This window comes from Camelus bactrianus, chromosome 17 (assembly GCF_048773025.1).
Source record: "Camelus bactrianus isolate YW-2024 breed Bactrian camel chromosome 17, ASM4877302v1, whole genome shotgun sequence".
NCBI lineage: Eukaryota > Metazoa > Chordata > Mammalia > Artiodactyla > Camelidae > Camelus > Camelus bactrianus.
Genome location: NC_133555.1, coordinates 35,415,036 through 35,435,958, shown reverse-complemented (window position 1 = coordinate 35,435,958; position 20,923 = coordinate 35,415,036). Strand labels below are relative to the sequence as shown.

The following is a 20,923-nucleotide window of genomic DNA, read 5'->3' as shown; positions in this document are numbered from 1 at the left end:
AAAAGCTGTCCTTACAACTCCAGTACTGCTGGCCTTTATTTTTATGATGGACTGTCAATGGAGGTGAGAGAACTGACCACTGAGCAGCAGGCTGACACGAGACTCCCCAAGGGCATGGATCTCTTTCTCCAGCTTTCAGGGGCTGGGGCTCCAACCAGAAAGAAAAAAAAGGGACAATCCTCTGATTCCTGAGCCCTCACGTTGTTTTGTACACCCACTTACTACCATCACCCCAGACCAAAGAAGGGCACTAAGGAGGTTTAAAGGGCTCACAAACAAGTAAACCCCCAACAACCGTGTCATGAAACAACTGTCCTGCACCATCAGGCCACTGAACTCTTCTAGCCACAAAACACCCACCAACACAGGCTGCCTTGCTGTGACTGGGAACCACCAGTTCCACTGTGGGGAAAAACTGCATCAAGAGGTTAACGAAGGTAAAAGGTATGAACCAAAAATGTCCCATAGTGAGTAGGGGGTCAAGCTGGGACATGAAGTTACAGAACTGGTTTCTTCCACATCAGACCCTGCTCCCTGACCGTCATGGACACTGAGCCTGGACTGGGCACTTCCTCTTGACACCATGCGTAGCCGTAGCACATGCCCACGTCACCAGGTAACGTCTCTATTTCAGCAACATTAGAGTCAAGTTTATGACGAGTTACCCGGCTGCTACGTTACCCAAAAAGGAAACGGGAAGGAATGTGCAATCACTGTCAGAGAAAAGGTGGGAGAGGAAGAGCTCTGTGCCCTGAGCTTTGGTTCTGCTCCACAACAAGAGACTCAGCAAGCCCAGTCCAATCCATGGGACCAGAGCACAACACGTGAGGGAAGAACATTTCACCCACCCCTGGCAAGCAAAAGGTTTAGAGACGAGCTAATCAATCATGTACGATTTCCAAATAATGAGTCCAGAGTTCTGGGGAGTGAGGTCCTGCACCTGAGACCCTCAGCTGGAGAGACTATTTCTTCATTTACATCAGTGCTTAGCTCAGAGAGTCAACTGAGAACAGTGTGATTCAGAAGAAGCAGTGTGCTTCGGATCAGGAGACCTGGAGTTCTAATCCAGTGTTGACCGGAAAAAAACTGAATTTAAATCGAGGCACTTCATCACTCTAAGTCCCAGCTTCCCAAACTGCAAAAGACAAACAAAACCTGCACTTTTTACCTGACTAGGTTGTGAGGATAAAGTAGGACCTAACAGATTTGAAAAAATTAGGTGCACACAGTAAATACTAAATGTTGCTGGGACTCTGATGATAAACATTCTCCAGGGAGGGATGCTGAGTGGTTCCCATGACTACCTGGTGCAAGGCAAGACAGCCTGTCTGCCAGGGCACTGCCCGGCACCAGCGCCCGTGTGTGAGCAGCCTGCGGTATGAACCCAGACCCAGTTGGCCAAGTGTACGGCAACCACAACCCCCAGCTTCTGCAGGACAGTCACGCTTCTACATCTTCTGTTCCTTTCAAAACAGGAATGTATAACTAAACATATTAAGTGTATGACTAAATATTTTGGTGCCTTTGTAAAGATGTCCGCCCATCAGAAGCTGACCACCTTCGCTCGCTCACAGAACCCCCGCCTCAGCCAACCTGCGCCCAGCCCCCAGGGCTCGCTTTGGCCACTCGCTGAGCACCTACCCACTCTGGCTGCTCAGCAGGCTCTCCTGGCTTGTGGTCAGAGGCCACAGGTGGGGGCGAGTAATCCTTGACAGGAGTGGTGAATTCCACGGGTCCCGTTCCGGGCAAGGGGAGTTTCAGCAGTGGGTAGCTAGGATGAACAAAAAGGAGAGAAGAGTTAGGACATGACACCAGGCAGAGTCTGCGCTGAGAAGACAGTGACACAGGAACCACTGCAGTTGCACTAAATTCTCCCTCCTGAAAGGACTGCACAAATGCACAAAACATTAGAGTCATAAGTTCAGCGCTAGGAGGAAACTCAGAAGCCTCTAGATCAGAGTTTTTCAAACTTCTTTTTAGTCACAGGAAGCCCAATTCATAAAGTAGACTGGTTGGATATTTTTAGAGATGTAATAAAGGCAAGATGCTAAAAAAAAAAAATAAAACCAAACAGTCCAAAAAATTTCTGGTCAAATTAGACATAAGTAAGACAACAATAAAAAACTTGGGAAACAAAAATCGAGAAGGATCCCGATTCAGACTGCTGAGCAAGTCACTCTAATTTAAAGGGACAGACCATGAAAACTGTGCACAACACACTCAGGGCGAGGTTTACACTAGACCAGGCTGAATACAAGTCCACAGATCGACTACACACAAAGGAAAATGCTTGGCCTTACATCAAGAAGTTGGCAAATGGATGTGCTTTTGTTTCAGGCCTCACTTCTTTGAAAACTTTTTTAAAAATTGAAAATTAACTTTTATGTACTACAATTCACAAATTTTAAGTATATAGTGAGATAAATGTTTACATACGCCTACAACTGTGTAACCACTAACTAGATCAAGCTATAAAACATCTCCAGAACCTCTGAAGGTGGCCTTGTGTCCCCACTCAGTGAAAAGCATCCTCCTCCACAAACCACTATTGGAATTTCTATCATATAAACTAGTTTTGCCTGTTTCTGACAGCATAGAAATGAAACCATCCATTCCACTGTGACTGGCTGCTTTCACTTGAATTATATCTACTAGATTCATCCACATTGGCACACACAGATCATTCTTCTCCACATATATGTACTATTCCACTGAATGAATATATGACAGTGCATTTATCTATTCCAGTGTTGAGGAACATTTGGCTGTTTCCAGTTCAAGCTATTACAATAGAGCTGTTTTAAGAGTGGCCATCATCAAAAATTCTGCAAATAATACATTCTGGAGAGGGTGTGGAGAAAAGCAAACCCTCCTCCACTGTTGGTGGGAATGTAAACTGATGCAGCCATTATGGAAAGCAGTCTGGAGGTTCCTTAAAAAAACTAAAAATAGAGCTATCATATGCTCCAGCAATTCCACTCTTGGGTATTCCAAAAAAGATGAAAACTCTAACTTGGAAAGAGACATGCACCCTGAGGTTCATAGCAGCACTATTTACAACAGTCAAGACATGGAAACAACCCAAGTGCCTATCAACAGATGATTGGTTTAAGATGATGTGGTATATATACACATTATTACTCAGTCATAAAACAGAATGAAATACTGGCATTTGCAGCAACATGTATGCACCTAGAGAATATTATACTAAATGAAATAAGTCAGATAGAGAAAGACAATTATTATGTATCACTTATATGTAGAATCTAAAAAATAATACAAATAAATCTATACACAAAATAGAAACAGACTCACAGATACAGAAAACAAACTTATGTTCACTCACCAAAGGAGAAGGGGGGGTAGATAAATTAGGAGTATGGGATTAAAAGATACAAACTATTACACATAAAATAGGCAACAAGGATTTTCTGTATAGCACAAGGAACTATATTCAGTATCTTATAATAACCTATAAGGGAAAATAATCTGAAAAAAAGTATATATAACTGAGTCGCTTTCTTGTACACTTGAAAGTAACACAATATGACAAATCAACTATATTTCAATTAAAAAAAAAAAGAACAGAACTATTATGGTAATTTTTATATATACACTCATTTTTACATAAGCACTCATTTCTGTTGGGTATATTCCTAGAATGAAACTTCTGGGCTGTGGAGCATACATATGTTTGGCTTTGTAGATAATACCAGTTTTTCAAAGTAGCTGTCTGAATTTGTGTTCACATCAGCGGTGTGATGGGACTTCCAACAGCTCTAAATTTTTGCCACTGCTTGAGCAAGTCAGTCCAATTAATTTTAACCATTTAGAAGAGGAGGTGGTGGTATCTCTCTATAGTTTTAATGTGCAACAAAATAATGCTGCAAGTTCTTGCATATGCTTATTGGCCATTTGGCTATATCCTCCTTTGTGAAGCACCTCTTCCATTATTTTTTTTAAATTGAGTCACCTTATACACTCCAGATTGAGTCCAGAGTCCTTTATACAGCTATAAATTTCCCTCTTAGTTCTCCTTTCACTGCATCCCGTAAGTTCTGGTGTACTGTGTTTTTGTTTTCATCATCTCAAGGTATTTTCTAATTTCCCTTCTGACTTCTTCTTTGACCCACTGGTTGTTTTAGGATGTATTGTTTGATTTCCACACATTGGTGAATTTTCCAGTTTTCCTTCTATTACTGATTTTTAGTTTCATCCCACTGTTACTGGCAAAGATACTGTGCATGATTTCAATCGTTTTAAATTTCCTGATGCTTGTCTCTGGCCTAACATGTGGTCTAGCCTGATGAACGTTCCACATTCACTTGAGAGGAATGTGTATTGGGCTAGCTGGTTTACAGTGTTGCTGTAAAGTCCTCCATTTCCTTATCCATCTTGTCAGGCTGCTCTGTCCATTATTCAAAGCGGAGTACTGAGGGCTCCAACTGTTATTCTAGAACTGTGTATTTCTCCTTTCAATTCTGTCAATTTTTGCTTCATATATTTTAGTGATCTGTTGTGAGGTGTTACACGTTTACAGCTGCTACCTCCTCTTGCTGTACTGAAGCATCTATCAATATATAATGTCCTTCTTTGTCTCTAGTAACCTTTTTAATGTTGTCTGATAATACTATAGCCACCTCAGCTATCTTTTGGGTACTATTCAGCATGGAATATCTTTTTCTATCCTTTCACTTTCAACCTCTTTGTGTTCTTATATCTAAAAGTGTAGTGTATAACTAAAAGAGTCTCGTAGAGAGCATGTAGATGGACTGTCTTTTTAAAATCAGATCTGCCAGTCTGTCTTTTAATGGGAGAGTTTAATCCACTTACATTTAATGTGATTACTCACAAAGATTTACTTATGCCATTTAGCCATTTGTTTTCTGTATGTCTTATATGTTTTTTGTTTCTCAGTTCCTCCATTGCTGCCCCTTTTCGGGTGGGAGTTGACTTTTCTGTAGTGTGCTACCCTGATTCCCTTCTTTCCTCTTCTGTACATTTAAAAAGTTATTTTCTTAGTGATTACCTTGGGGATTATATTATTAACAACTTATAACAACCTAGATTGAGTATCGCTGTTATTCGGGGGCTCAACAGCAGATTTGAGCAAGCAGAAGAAAGGATTAGCAACCACGAAAAGAAGACGCTGAAATGATGCAGTCTGAAGACCTCAGCTTCAGTAGTACACAAACACTGTCAATACATCTTTGTCTCTCCCTTTTTATAGTTCTTGTCAGATTACACTTTATATTTATTTCCATTAACAAAGATTTTAAATTATTGTTCAATGCATTTGTCTTTTAAATCACAAAAGACAAAGAAATTAGAAACCAAACCAAAAGTACACCAGTAATGATTGTCACCAGCGTTATTTTCTCTTATGGTTTCAAACTGTGCAGCAGGTCCACTGGTAACAAATTCCCTTAGCTTTTGTTTATCTGGAATGTCTTAATTGCTCCTTCATTACTGAAGTAGAGTTTTGTAGAATACAGAACTCTTGGTAGAGTTTTTTCTTTCAGAATTTTAAATATGTGATTCCCACTGCCTTCAGGCCTCCATGGTTTCTGAGGAGAAATCAGTATGTGAAGAGTTGCTTCTCTCTTGCTGCTTCCAAAAACCAAAGGTCAGCTGTTTGGGGGTCGGTGTCAAGGGCTCTCTGGGGACTTAGCAAAGGTTCTCTTGGGGAAGCTGCACACAGTGCATGGGCTGACCCCAGGGCTCTAGATGCAGAGAGGAAGTGTGGGGCCCAGAACTAAGCTGCTGGTGTTTTAGCCACACTACACGATGAAGGCAGGCAGTACATTTTATTTATCTACATCCACTTCCCACACAGTAACTGCTCAAAACATACTTACTAAACTAAAGGTAGTGTATTTCTCATGATTTGAAATATTAAAAATATCTGTGAATTCTAGGAGTCTAAACATTCTAGCAGGAAGAGAAAGAAGGGAAGCACACTCTGGAGCATCCACTTTCCTAGGACCAAGTCTCTTAGGAAAAGTCCACAGGCATTGAAATGCTTAAAATGGCTCACAGTCATTCTCCAAGCTTGCCCTGGAGCCACGCACAACTCCCCTCTTGTGTATGGGGCTCTGCATCTGCTGGAACACGCCTGCCCATTCTCCTCCTAGGTAACTCATTTTCGAGGCCTCAGCTGCAGTATCACTTGCCCAAGAAGTCTTTCTCCTTTCCCCAAAGTCTGGATTTAAGGCCCCTCCTATGAGCTGCCAAAGTGCCCCATACCCACCCCAACCATGGTTCTTATCACTGACAGTGGACCTGCCTCTTCCTGTCTCTGTAACAATGATGATGGCTGATGGTTTCGTTCACTGAGTACCTACTATGTGCCAAATGGCTTCCATCTTTTTACTCGTTAAGCCTCACCACACCCAAAAAGGCACACAGATGGCACATCCCCACTAGAAAGCGACAGAATCAGTATGGGAACACAAGCAGTCTGGCTCCTGAGTCCATGCTCTTAACATCACACTATACTACCTTGTATTATGTTTCACTTTCTTTAAAAATTTAAACTACCATAAATTTGTTTTAATATAAGCAAAAGAAAAAGACTCTACAAAAATGCAAAATGCAAGGGAATAATCACTGTCCATGGCTACCAAATTTGAGACCAAAAGGAAAGATTGGAAGAAAAGTGTCAGGCAATTTTAGAAGTAAAAACATTCACTCTTCCAAGGTCAGAAAAAAAGACTCAAGACATTTAAAGAAAGAAGCTGTCTGGATATTTTTACCACCACCCATGTTGCTTCCGCAAACTTGCTTCTAGGACTAGATTATATCTTGCCCGACCCTTATCTTACCGGGGCAAAGGAAATAAACCAGGTCCCTAAAACCTCCCCTGCCTTTCCTGTCTCGGCTCCACCCATCCAGCTGCTCAGGCCAAGCGTTTTGATCTTGACTCCACTTTCTCTCACACTCCACGTTTGTTCCTCAGAAAATTTCGAGGACTCCACCTTCAAAATATATGCAGACTCAGCCATGTCTCACCACCTCCAGGGCTTCCACTTAGACTAAACAACAACCATCAACTCTTACCTGGAGTAATACACTAGCCTAGCTAGACTCCTTATTTCTACTCCTGATGTCACTTCTTTGTTTCCTAACCAGGTGCAGAACTGCAATCCACATCTCCCCCACCTCCCGGCCCACACACCTTTCTGCTGCTGTGCAGGTACAGCCTGCTCAGCACATCCCCAGAGGCTGCTGCTGCCCTACCCATATCCCCCCTGATCTTATTTCTGGGCATGCTGGCTCAACTTCCAACTGCCGGCACTTGCGTCTCTTTGCCTGGTGTTATCCCATTGCTTCTGGAGGCCTCTCTGCCTAAGTGAGACAGGCCACTAGTGCCAGGAACTCATGCTGGCTGGAAGCAGCCTTCAACTAGCAGCTGATGTTTTGGTGTAGATTAGGGGTCAGTAAACCACAGCCCATGTTCTGCTTTTATGTGGCCTGGAGCTAAGAGTGGTTTTTACATTTTTAAAGGGTTATTTAAAAACAAACAAAAAAGAAAGAAAAATATTCAACAGAGACCACAAGTGGCCTTCCTACTGGTCCGTTAGGGAATGAGTTTGCTGACCTAGCAGGCAGTCCAGCTCCCCACACCCAGGTGAGGAACTGTGAGGTGGATGTCCTGCAGTTTCTCAGCGCCCCCAGTGAGATTACTTTCAGTTGCCCAGGGGGGTAACTTGCTGGACGATGCACCTTCCCGTCCATCTCATTTTTCCACCTTCCGACCAGTGTTCATTTCATCTTACACATAAGCTACGCGTATTCAAACCCTTGTCTTAGGAGGAGCCCAAAGTGAAACACATCCCCTGGTCTCCAAATTCCTGCTTATCCTTCAAGCAACCATGCCATTCCACTCCTCCACCTGCAGGCAGCCGAACACCTCTCCTCTGTACTCCTACAGCAGCCTGCAAACACTGCTCTACAGACTTCAGTCCACCTGCTTGATTTATAAGAGACATGTGAGAAGCGGCCATGCCATTCTAATTTCTGTATCCCCAATACCAGCCACGTGGAAGATGTCCAGGAAATGTGGGTTGATTATTTACCTACCAGACGCTCTACCAAGGACTAGCTTCATGGGTGTGCAACCTGTATGGCTGCAAAGGACCAGGCATTCAGAAGGACTCAGTGTGCCTGGGGTTTAACACTCTATAGTAGCTGCATGGAAATTCTTAATAAATGTATCTTTCAACTTGTGTTTTGTAGGTGCGGTCCACCACAAAGGAGCACATGCTGAGGATCTGGAGTGTAGGTTCCCATGTGGTCCCTCCTCCCCGGGACAGGTTCTTGACCACCAGCTCCCCTGCCCACTTGCATCCCAGGATCTGGCCTTCCCCTTCTTGTCCAGGTATCCCCTTTGCTGCCGTCCCCTGCAGGGGCCTGAATGCAAAACAAGGAGGGCGGGGCTCAGATGTGCATGTCCCACTGTGTCCTGGGGCAGGGTGAGGCGTCAGCCAGCCCCCATCCCAGGCTGGCAGCTCAGCAGCACGTGTGGTGGGCATTTTGGCAGAAGCATGCGTTTCACCCACTCCCATCCAAGCATACTTTAGTACCTTTAATGGTACTTTTCTCCTGCTTTTTGAAGAAACAGCCCTGCATTTTCATGCTGCACTGGGTCCCACAAATGATGATCTTGACTCTACATCTCCTCCCATTCTCACTTCCAGTCACCTGTGATAGGGAGCTCAGGAGACACTGAAGACATACAGACAGAGCAACCAGAGAAAGGACACTCTGGGAAGATGCTGCACAGGACACCCCTCTGGAGACATCAGGAGTGTGACATGTTTTCTCTCTTCCCTTCTCAGGGGAGAACAACAGGACTGGGGTAGGGTAGGGAAAGACTAAAAGGGGAAACTGTGGAGATCGCCTAATCTCTATTCTGAATGAAATTTTGGGTGATAAAGGAGTCTTTGATCTCCTATAAGCCTTTCAGAGCTTTTTTGGGGCTTGTTTGTGAGGCTGGGGTAACTTCTGCTTGGGAGAAGGCTCTGGCTTTGCAATGCTGAACAGGACCCAAAAGCAGCTGCTGGAGCCGGTCCTCTGGGCTCCTGAGTCTAGGCGCTGGGGCAGAGGTCAGTGGTACTCTGGGACTTTGTTCTCCTCTATCCAGCTGGACTCTCCAAAGCACAGGTGCAGACAGGGCTTGTTACTCAGCTTTCTTTCTTGTTCACAAAAAGGATATAAGTGTGTCCAGAGAGTGGCCAAATGGGCATAGAAAGAGGGAGCCTGTTCTACATTTCCCTGTGCGCCCACCCCCAAAGGGTCCACAGTGATCATGAGGAAACCTGAGACGTGGGCAGACAAGGGAGAGACATTGAGAAGTGGAGGCCACCACAGCTGAGATGTCCAGCCTCAACTGGAAAGTGCTGCTTTCCTCCAAAGAAAGAGGATGAAGAAAGGGCCAAAGTCTGTCCTCAGATGTCCACAAAGGCTGCAGGGTTATTCTCCTTCAGGAGGTCTAGAATGGCCTCACTGTGATTCCAACTAGCTCTATAATCCACCCTCTATAATCAGGAGCAGCAGGTTATGAAAACACAAGTGACCCAATGACCCTCACATTAACCTCTGACCCGCACACAAGACACTCTTCTTCACCCCACAGCGCACCCACCACTTCCCAGGGCAGGTCCCCAGCAACAGCACCCTCTGCCTTGCTGGGCTGCTGCTGGGTCACACCTTGGGTTCTGCTGGCTTAATCTCTAGGAAATGTAAACAGATACCTCTTGCCACAGTGCCTACTTGCTAGAAGTTTCGTCAGCTTTTCCCAGAGGAAAGAGCATTCACAGCTCCCAGGGTGATCCACTGGTGATGAACAGGGTCCACAGCTTACAAGGCTGCTGGATCCAAACAGGAGCAAAAGTAGCAGTCCTTTGGGTTCAAGCTGAACAAGTCTCTCATTCCAGGAACAATAAAGGAAAGCAATTAAATAGAATCTGAGTCTCTAATAAAACTACCAAAAGCTGTCCATTCATCACACTCTTTTCTGCAGGCAACCTGAAGTTCTGGCAAAAAAAAGAGCTACTCTGGATAGAAAAGCTTTCCGGGGAGAAGAGGATAGTGAGGCTTGGGCCCTGGGTCCACGATCTCTAGCCTCCCGGCCTGAAAGGCCCAGAATCTGTAGATTCTCTGATACAAACTTTATCATCTTTGGAGGCTAAGAGACTTCATTTAGCCTCAGAAATTTTTTCCTAAGCCAATCAGATTTTAAGGGAAAAAAAGTTCTCAGTTTATTTATAATCACATAACAAAGATGCTGGTTTGGGAAAACAAGTACACAGCACTAAGAATGTGATGGTACAGCTGGTACAGGGCAACTGTAAAGACAAGAGGAAACCACAGTGCCCTCAGAGGGTGGGGCTGAAGGAGGCAGCAGGTTCAGAGGGGCGAGCCAGGGAATCAGCCTCCCGGTCCTCCTGCTGGGGGAGTGCTCAGCTGAATGACCAGAAGCGCAAACAGGAAAGGAGGCGAGGAAGATGCCACCTATTCTTCCAGGAATCCTCGACCCAGGGGTTCTCCCAGGAAGCCTCCCTGGCATTGTCTCCTTTTGCACCAAGGCTGTGTCACCTCTGCTATGCATGATACCTGATGAGGGAGGGGCTATGTTCTGCGTCGCTTTGGCTGGCACACTTCTTGGCATGTATTACGGACATTTTTATTGGGATGGCTATAAAACCCAACTGTATGTTCTCTCCTCTACTTCTATTACACAGGGCCACTGCTTCAAAAGCCTCTCTGTTCTCTGTGTACGCAGATACAGCTGAGCCCTGCTCCTTGCCCAAGGCAGCTGAGACTCTTATTTCTCAGGCTTCTTGCTCAAGGAGCAGACTCCTTGCAATAAAAGGTATCAGCACCAGACAATGCTCTTCATAAAGTTCATGTCACCATGGTGAAGCGGAAAAAGTACAGATTCTGATCTGCCAACACAGACCTGCCAGTTGCAGCACGTACCACTTACTACCCTCCAAGCTAGTTTCATCATCAGAAAGAACTAGGGAGTAACAACCACCTCCAAGGATGTTAGGCAACCAAATGAAATACCCCGTGCGGAAGCACTTGAGGACCGAAAGAGCCAGTGGCCAGTGAAGGTTAGTCTTCCTTTCCCTTCTTCTATCAGGCCAATCCTACCAGAGCCTCACAGACCCCTTTCTCAGGACTGATGTTCAGCCAAGACACCTGTGGGACATAAGACAGGCATCTGCCCAGCTTGGCTGCATCTGGGCTGTACTGGTTATTAAATACTGTTATTACCACATCTGCCTCCCCCACAACCTCCATCCCATTCTGACTCACCCTCAGTTGAGGAGTCCGCCATACTTGAGACCTTAGACATCTCAAAGTCTTCATATCAGAGGCCTCCACAACATAAACCCAAGGACAATTTGTTTTGAAACACTTGTGTGATATCAAATTATTCAAAGATAAAGCCCAACTGCATGCAAGCAGCTGCTAAACATACCCTACATTCCTTGTCCAGGAAGCTGGCTGGTCCCAGCTGGCAACACCCAATCCTTGGAAGGTGCACAGTAAAGAGGAGACACCCCTCTCCTTTCCTATAGCTATACCTGTCTTTGTGGAACGGGAATCACAACTACCTCTTCAACTGAAACTGCCCATACAGAATACGAGTTTAATTCAATATATTCATCCATTAGGTACTTACTTACCAACCTCCCATATGCAAAGGTACACAAAGAGAGGCTGTAAGGAATTGAGAATTTATGAAGGGGGCGCTGGAACCCATCCGCCTCAACAGAAGGCAGTACGAGCAACAATAACCATGACTGTCACCACAAACTGCTGCTCCTGCTCCAGAAACTAGAATAAAAGAGGAAACACTTTTAGCTGAGATGTGGCAGAACTTTAGAGGAATTTTCAAGACAGACCCACAGCTTAGTGGTTCCCAGGCCTGGGAACTTGGGCCCAGCCAGACCTGATGAATGGGGAACTCTAGAGCAGGGCCCAGCAACCTTGCTTAATATGCCCTCCAGATGATTCTCATGCTAGCTCAGGCCTAGAAAAGCATGACTTGAGAAAAAAATTTTTTATGGTTTAGATTTTTTGCGGGGGGAGGTAATTAGGTTTCTTTCTTTATTTTTAATGGGGGGGGGTACTGGGGATTGAACCCAGGAACTTGAGCATGCTAAGCAGGCATTCTACCACTGAGCTATACCCAGTCCCCCGCCAGAAAAGTATGATTTTTTAAAGAGAGAGATGGATCCATTAAGAGGGAAAAAACCAAGCAAATCCAAGAACTGGGTTCTCAGAGCACTCCTAATCCATCAGTTACAGGATGCAGCCACAAGTATCTTAGCTTGCACAACATGAATTAACAAAGTTTAAACATCAGCACAAATACACAGAGCCAGAGAGAGGAGAGTCAGGAGGAAAAGAGTGCCACAGGTATACGCACTAGAATCCCTAGACCTGGATTTGAACCCAGTTTTCCTAATTAGCTGTGTACACTAGGCAAGCGTCTCATCCTCCATTTCCCTTTGCTTAAATGGAAATATAACTAGACCGCTTCCCAAGGTTTTTGAGGACTGATGAGACATTTAATTGTATACCTGAAGCACCAACACAGCACCCAGCAGGAAATTCTCAATGAATGATCCTCATCTTTCCCAGTCCTAATCAGGGAAGAACTTGGGATCATTAACAACTGAACAGCGAGTTCAGTCCTGAACCATCCTTCCTCCAGCACAGCACTAAAAACATCTACAAATGCTAGATGTACAGTGAATTTGGAAACCAGAATTCTTTCCAAAGAAGGATAATGAGGCGGGCTCTTTTCATGACTGTCAGTGTTTTAGAGCCAAGAGGACCACCAGGTATCATCTTACATCAAGCCTCGGCTTTTACAATGTCCTCATTAGCCACAGTCTCCAGGGTTCAACAAGGCCCTGTAGAATGACAGTATGACAGATGTGGACAAAGGGCAGCTACAGCTCTCACAACAGTCCCTGGTGAGCACAGCAGGCCCCAAGAATCAACCAGAGGTCATAAGGAGGCTCCACGCTAACACAAGAAAATGACTAGACAGTAGAAAACCAAGTCTCTGGGGTCAGCATGCAAGATGGTATCCAAGGATACCATCCAAGGATACCATCTTGGCCTTTCAACACTTGAAGCTTCTGTTCTTAACCAGGTACCAAAGGAAGCTGCCACTGTTGAGAAGGAAAATTAAAAGATCATGCCTTTCAATTATCTTGCAGTTTCTCAGAAGCATCCAAACATTATTTTAAGAGAGATTATCAGTGATGTGAACCAATCTGGTGACTCACCAAGTCAGGGCCAGCCTGGACTATTTTAGTTTAGTGGCTAAACACCCCAGAACTAGAGCTCTCCACTTGGCAGCTCTAATGAGCCTCAGGTTCCACTGTGAAAAAAGCATATACAGTCCAAGGGCTACAGAACAGTCAGGGTTAGGAAATCTACGGTCCCAAGACACTGGCCCACCATATCCAGGGCAAGTCTGAAACATACCAGCAGGCTAAGATGCAGAGCCCCGTGAAGAGAATGATGGGGATGGGGTAGGATGCACAGAGCAGCCCATGGTGGTAGAAGGCCTGAGATATCTTCTCACGCAGCCTTTCAGTCAGGGTCATCCTCAGCTGAAGTCACCTTGCTGCCATCCCGGAAAGTGACCATGGATCAGCCGGGCACACGCTGGACAGCACTGACAATGGACACCATCTGCAGGCACCTGGCACGAAGGGAGAAAAGCCAATTAACAAAGAGTACTTGGCTCTGCACAACAGGGCTGCTGGGGGAGGTGGCAGGGGCGAGGATGGGGAAGGGTATCAGGATGCCCACATGCAGGATCTGGAATCAGTAATCCCAACACTCCCACCTGCACCCAATCTTGGTCGGCTTCTAGTGACTGTGGGCAGTGTCTAAGTCGGCCTAACTGAAGAAACCAAAAAACTGCCTCTCTATCTCTGGCAATAAACTCTCAGTCCTCTTCTGTATTAGGCGGTTCTAAAAGGCCATTCCCTAGAGAGAGCATTTTTCTCACAAGTGGCACAGGAAAGGACGCCTGTGTAACACACAGCACCTTCAGCTGCTCTTGGCCAAACGGGCGTTCTGGACACACCCCACACCATTCTCTGTGTGCAGGCCAGATTGAGAGAAATCCTTGGGAAAAATCTTTACATAGGGCTGATCCCTCAAAAAACACATTCTTGCACAAACAGTAACTCACTGAAAAAGTCCACTGGAGGTCAGCCCTCCACATAAAAACACCAAAAAGCCTAGGCCCCTGACATAAAACAAGTTTCACTGTGGAAGCAGTATTAGGTGGAAGTCTCTGCTCCTGGCCCCACAGCTGTTCCCAGAAGCATGTGAACAGAGGGCCCCTCCTCTTCCTGCCTGTCCAGCAGCTGTCTCCTCCTCTGAGTAACCAGGGAATCACCTTTCTCCACAGGATTTGGCCCAGACAGACCGTCAGCTAAGGTGCCCCTCCCAACCCCCACCAGGCTGGCTGAACCTCTCTCCCTGGACTCTGATTTCTGAGCAGAAAGAAGCAGGAACTGGATATGGTAGTGCTTATTCATCCCCAAGAGGTTCCTGCGCCCAAGTTCACGGCTGCTCGGGCTCCAGTCCTTTCTGAAGTCGAGCCTGTGACCCATCCCCATAGCCTTCCAATAAATTCTCTTTTCGCTTGTGTAAGACAAAGTTCATTTCTTTTGCTTCCAAGCAAGAACCTCAAACCAATAAAATCAGAAGAGAAGACTCTAGCAGAAGGCCCAGGGATCTAGAATTCCCTTCCTTACTGAGCCCTCCGATGAAATTCCAGTTTAAATCCACTTATCCTGTTCTATCTTGCTGTTTCCTTTGGGCTGTGCTACAGGGAACCTGCCCAGACACGTGTCTTGGCTTGATTAGGCTCAATGATGAAAACCCAGGCCAAAGAGATGACTCTTCAGAAGTGTGAGACCAGAAATGAAAAGCAATAGGCGTCACACTACAGCCAATTCACAAGGAGGATTGACGAACACTCCTTCCACCTTCCTAGGAGCACAAGCCTTAAGCACATATGCAATTTCCCAGTCCAAGAAACTTCTAAGGAAATACTACAAAGGACCCTCTGTGGGTCAATTCAAAAGGCAACAGACAAAGGAATCAGCAGGTGACAGCTGCTGTCCCAAGGAGCAGAGGTGTTGACAACAGCTCAACCATTCACAAGGCTCACCTGGTCAGGACAGGTCAAAAAGATGTCAAGTAGTGGACCTGCAGCAGGGGACCAGCAACCGTGCTCACCACCCAGAAGAAACAAGGACTCTGGGGAAGCAACCTGTGCCCCCAACCCTCCATCCTGCCCCCAGTGAGAAAACAAACACTAATGAGATACATGCCCGTGGAGAGACACTACCAAGAGGATCCCTTAAGACTGATGGCCATAAACGACTTGTAGCTTTTCCAACCTCAGTCCTCTGCCAAGCTCCACATTTCTTCCCTTTAGCATCCCCCAAACCAAGCCTTCCAGGAAATTCTGATCCTACTGATCCCAATCTCGTTCTTAGGCTTCTTCCGAACACAAATCAGCAACACAGGAAGCGGTGTGTGTGCTGGGGGGTGGCGGGGGTGGGACAGGTTCCCATATCTGCAGTCCAGCTTTTTTTTAACTTTTTTTTATTGAGTTATAGTCATTTTACAATGTTGTGTCAAATTCCAGTGTAGAGCACAATTTTTCAGTTATACATGAACATATATACATTCATTGTCACATTCTCTTTCACTGTGAGCCACCACAAGATCCTGTATATATTTCCCTGTGCTACATAGTACAATCTTTGCAGTCTAGCTTTTATACATGAAACTACTAACATGAGAAAAAAAAAAAAACTAGCTCACTTCCATTTTGCAGCAAATACAAATCCTTCTGACATGACCTTAGCCAATTTCAGTTTCCACTGATCTTTATTAGTTATACTAATTGTTAATTTTCACTGCACCTGGAAAATAAAGTTAAAAAAAAATCCAAATTCCAGTTCATTACAGAGCTCACCTACCTGAACTCAGCAAGAGAATTATTCATCCTTATGCTGCTGTACACATTTTAATGCAAAGCTGTTCCAAAGCAAAATTTACCCAACTTGAACTGAAAACCTGTTTTTCTTACATTTCCCCACACTTATAAGTTTATTCAGATCAAAGTCTACAACTCTGAATTCAGCTTCCTGAATTTAAAGAAACACAACACACGGAAAGGATGGAGGCCCTGAGGGCCTGAGTGGACCACTTTACATAAAAGTGTAAACAGTCCTATCAAATGCCTTTGCAGGAATCCCTACCACAAGCAAAAACAAAGGAGTTTGTTATTGGACACCCAAATTACAGAGCTCTACAGAAAAAACTATTAGAACAAGGACGGAAGAACAGTTCTGAGGACATCTACAGAGAGGACAAGCCCAGTTCAAATCAGACCCACTGGCTCAGAAGATAAGGGGCACTAAGGGACAGAATGAGACCATGAGGGCAGACTGGGGAGGCAGGTTCATTCCACTGTCACGAGCTTGCCTGAGGTGCCCAGAATCCTCAACCTGCCCCAAATGAGATAATAAATGTGGAAATTTTAGAAAAATCCATACACAATACATATATAAACATACGACATGATTTTTTTAAAATGATGGTCTATTTATTTTGCACCTGTACTCACCAAACTCTCAGCATTTAAAATTCCCTTCAACCGACTCACACAAATTAAGAATCAACCAAGAAAAATAAATGTACCAAAGTCCCAAGGGAGATGGAGACAGTAGGAAAAGAGATGTGAACACTATATAGACAGCAAGCAGGCTCTGTGCCAAAGCTTTCCAGGATTATTTGTTGATAATCATTACCATCTCCCTCAAGCTTTAGCCACATTGGACCTACCATTCTTGTTTCTATCACAAATGTTTACTGACTATCCCATTTCTCTGAAATAAATGCCTAGAAGTACAACTGTTGGGTAGCATAGTATGTTTAAGTTTCCTAAGAAACTGCCAAAACATTTTCCAGAGTGCCCTTACTATTTTACATCCCACTAGCAGCATCAGAGATTTCGTTTCTTTGCATCCTCACCAGCTTTTGGTATTGTCACTATTTTTTACTTTAGCCGTACTAGTAAGTGTGTAGCTATCTAACTGGATCTTAATTTGCACTTCCCTAATGGCTAGTGACACTGAACGTGAGCACGTGTTCATGTGTCTGTGTGCGTATTCCTTAAGATGTTATATACATGAGGTCATGTCATTTGCGAGTAGAGATAGTTTAACTTTTTTTCCAATCTGGATGCCTTTTATTTGTGTTTCTTATAAACTGTTCTGGCTAGAACTTCTAGTACAATGTTGAACTGCAGTGGCGAGAATGGACTCCTCATCCTATTCCTGATCTTTGGAAGAGGGCGTTCAGTCTTTCACCTGAAGTATGATATTACATGGGAATTTTTCATAGAAGCTCTTTATCAAGTTGAGGAAGTCCCCTTCTATTCCTAATTTGTTTAATGTTCTTTTTTTCTTAATCATCAAAGGGTATTGTGCTTTGTGCCTTTTGAACTTATCCTACTAGTAAGGATATTACACAATTTATTTTTCCTGTGTTGAATCAATTTTGCATTCCTGGGTATAATCCCTTTGAATGTTGCTAGATTTGGTTTGCTAATGTTGAGAACTTCTGTCTATATTCATAAGGGATACTGGTCTGTAGCTTTCTTTTTTTTTTACAACGTCTTTGTCTGGCTTTGGTATTAGGGTAATGCTGACCTCAAAGAATAACTTGAAAAGTGCTCCTTCTTACTTTTTTGGAATAGTTCATGATAAATATTCTTTAAACATTTGGTAGAATTTCCTAGTGAAACCATCTGATCTGGGGCTTTTTTAGCGTGTGGGAAGTTTTTAAACTGAACTCAATCTCTTTACTTGTTACGTCTATCAAATTTTATATTTCTTCTTAAGTTTTGTTAGTTTGTGTTTCTAGGAGTTTGTCCATTTCACCTACGCTACCTACTTTATTGGCATGATATTTACTGCTCATGGTATTATAATCACTTTTACTTCTAAAAGGCTGGTGGGAATGTCTCCACTTTCATTAATGAGTCTAGTTATTTCAGTCTCCTTTTTTTCTTGGTCATTTCTAGCTAAAGGTTTGCAAATTTTGTTGATCTTTTAAAAGAAGAAACTCGAACTTTTATTTACTCTATTATTTTCCTAGTCTCTATTCATTTATTTTCTTCCTTCTGTTCGCCTGAAGTTTATTTTACTCTTCTTTTTCTAGCTTCTTAAAGTAGTTAATGTTATTGATTTGAGAGCTTTCTTCTTTGTGAATATAGGCATGTACAGGTATAAGTTTCCCTCTAAACACTACTTTAGCTGCATCCCATTGTTTCTGTATATTATGATTTTTGTCTTCACTCATCTCGAAGTATTTTCTAACTTCTCCTGTGCTTCCTTCTTTGATCCACTGGGTACCTTATATATTCTAGGTATGAGTCTCTGCCAGATACGTTGTTTATGAATATTTTCTTCCAGTCTGTAACTTGTCTCTTTTTTTATTCTTTTCACAGACTCTTTGACAGAGCCAGTTTCTAATCTTGATGAAATCTAATTCACCCCTTTTTCCCTTTATGGATCACGCTTTAGGAGTCATGTATAAGATTTCTTCACTAAGCCCAATTTCTGAAATTTTTCTCTGATGTTTTCTTCTAAAGTTTCTTTATAGTTTTACATTTAAACCTGTGATACATTTGAGTAACTTTTCGTATAAGACATGAGGCTAGATCTAGGTATTTTGTGTTTTGTTTCTCCCTATAGATATCCAACTGTTCCAGCACCAACTGCTGAAAAGATTACCTTTCCTTCACTGAATTGCTTTGACACCTGCCTTAGTCCTTTGGGCTGCTATAACAAAAAAAGCATACACTGAGTGCCTTAAACAACACACATTTATTTCTCACAGTTCTAGATGCTGGGAGGTCCAAGATCAAGGCACTGGTAGACTGATCCGGTTTCTGGTGAGGGCCCACTTCCAGATTTATAGATGGCCACCTCACTGTGTCCTCACATGGCAGAAAAGACAGTGAGAGTTCTCTGGGGTTTCTTTTATAAGGGCAGTAATCTCACTCATGAGGACTCCATCCTTACAACTTAATTACCTCCCAAAGGCCCCAGCTTCCTAATATCATAACACTGGGGGTGGAGGGGTTGGTATTTTAACACATGAATCTAGAGTCAGGGACACAAACATTCAGTCAAAAAGCAGTTGGCTGTACTTGTGTGAGTCTTCTATTCCAGAATACTTCTATTCTGTTCCAGTGATAGATGTGTCTATCCCTCCACCAATACCACACAGTCTTGATTACTGTAGCTACAAACTAAATCTTGAAATGGGTAATGTGATTCCTTCCATTTTATTCTTCTTCAAAACTATTTTACCTATTTCTAGTTTCTTTGCCTTTCCATATATAAATCAGAGTAATCTTGTCCATATGTATAAAAATCCTGCTAAAATTTTCACAGGAATGCATTATATTCGTATGTCAATTTAAGAATTGACATCTTTACTATGTTTCATCTTCCAATCTGTGAACATGATTTATCTCTCCACTTAGATCTTTGATTTCTTTAATCAACACTGTATAGTTTCCAGCATACAAGTCCTGAACATATTTTGTTAGATTTACATCAAATGTTTTTTTTTTGAGCCACATGTTTTCAGTTTCCCTGTGTTAACTGCTAGTAGAAAGAAATATAACTGATTTTTATATGCTGACTTTGTATCCTGCAACGGTGCTGAACTCACTAATTAGTTTTGCAGTCTTTCTTGTAAATTCCTCGTGATTTTCTAAGTAGAGTGTCATGTCCATCTGCAAATAGGAACAGCATTTATTTCTTCCTTTTTATAATTTCTTCAAACATTTTTTCTGTACCACTCCATCTCCTCTCCATTTAGGACTTTGATAACATGAAAGATAAGCCTTTTGTTATTGTCCCATTAGTCTCTGAAGTTCTCTTCATTTTTCTTCAGTTTATTTTAAATCCCTGTTGGTCAGGCCAGATAATTTTTATTCTTCCACCTTCAAGTTAACTGACTTCTGTTATCTCCATTTTGTCACTGAGTCTATTCCATGAATTTTAAATTTAGATTCAGTTATAAAATTTCCAATGTTAAATTTAAATGCCTAGTTTTCCATTTGTTTCAAGAATGTTCACCTTCACTTCTTAGAGCAAGGTTTTAATTAATATTTTAACTATATTTTTCCTTTAAATTCTTTGATAATTCCAACATCAATGTCACGTTATGGTTGCCATCTGTTAACTGTCTTTTCCTCTGATATGGTGAGATTTTCCTGATTCTTTATATAGGGAGTCATTCTGAATGTTTGGATACCATGCTATGTTATTCTGGATCTCGCGTAACTTCAATGGAAAATGTTGGGTTTTTTTTTTAACAGCAATCAACCTGATTAGGTCCAATCCACAAGCTCCAATCCACTTTCTATGGGCTGTGGTTCCAATATCAGTTCAATTTTCAAAGCCCTTGCAGCACCATTTTGATCTGTTTCATGTATACCATGCAGTGGCCAGCATAGGACTTGGGCAGTAGTCTAGCCTATGGGATGCTGTTCAGGGTCACCGCAATCTTCCTGATATGTTCCAGCTCCCAGGGAACCTGTTCCCAGTCTTTTAGCTAGGAAGCAAGGGCTTTCCTTTCCCTGCTCTGCTGAGCACCTACCACAACTGTGATTGACTCCCGGGTAAAGTGATAAGGATTAAGAACAAAATCAGCAAATCTCTCCATGCTATTGGGACCATAATCCCTATAAACAAAAGGATTCCTGTCCCACCTGGCTGCTTTCACCACTATAGAATTTCATGGGGCAAGAGAAGGAGAAAAGGGGGGGCGG

The 20,923-nt window shown here is 43.3% G+C and overlaps 1 protein-coding gene across 4 annotated transcripts in view; it reads right to left on the bottom strand.

Moving 5' to 3' along the window:
• Positions 1–20,923, bottom strand: part of SCAP (SREBF chaperone) — a 61,251-nt gene that overhangs the window by 21,277 nt on the left and 19,051 nt on the right. For all 4 annotated transcript variants that reach the window (XM_074345005.1, XM_074345004.1, XM_074345001.1 and 1 more), the window contains exons 2-3: positions 13,519–13,738; positions 1,642–1,771 (exon numbers count right to left, since the gene is read on the bottom strand). In XM_074345005.1, coding sequence (XP_074201106.1) covers positions 1,642–1,771; positions 13,519–13,640 — 252 coding nt within the window. In that variant the 5' untranslated portion in view covers positions 13,641–13,738. The remainder of the gene's footprint in view (positions 1–1,641; positions 1,772–13,518; positions 13,739–20,923) is intronic.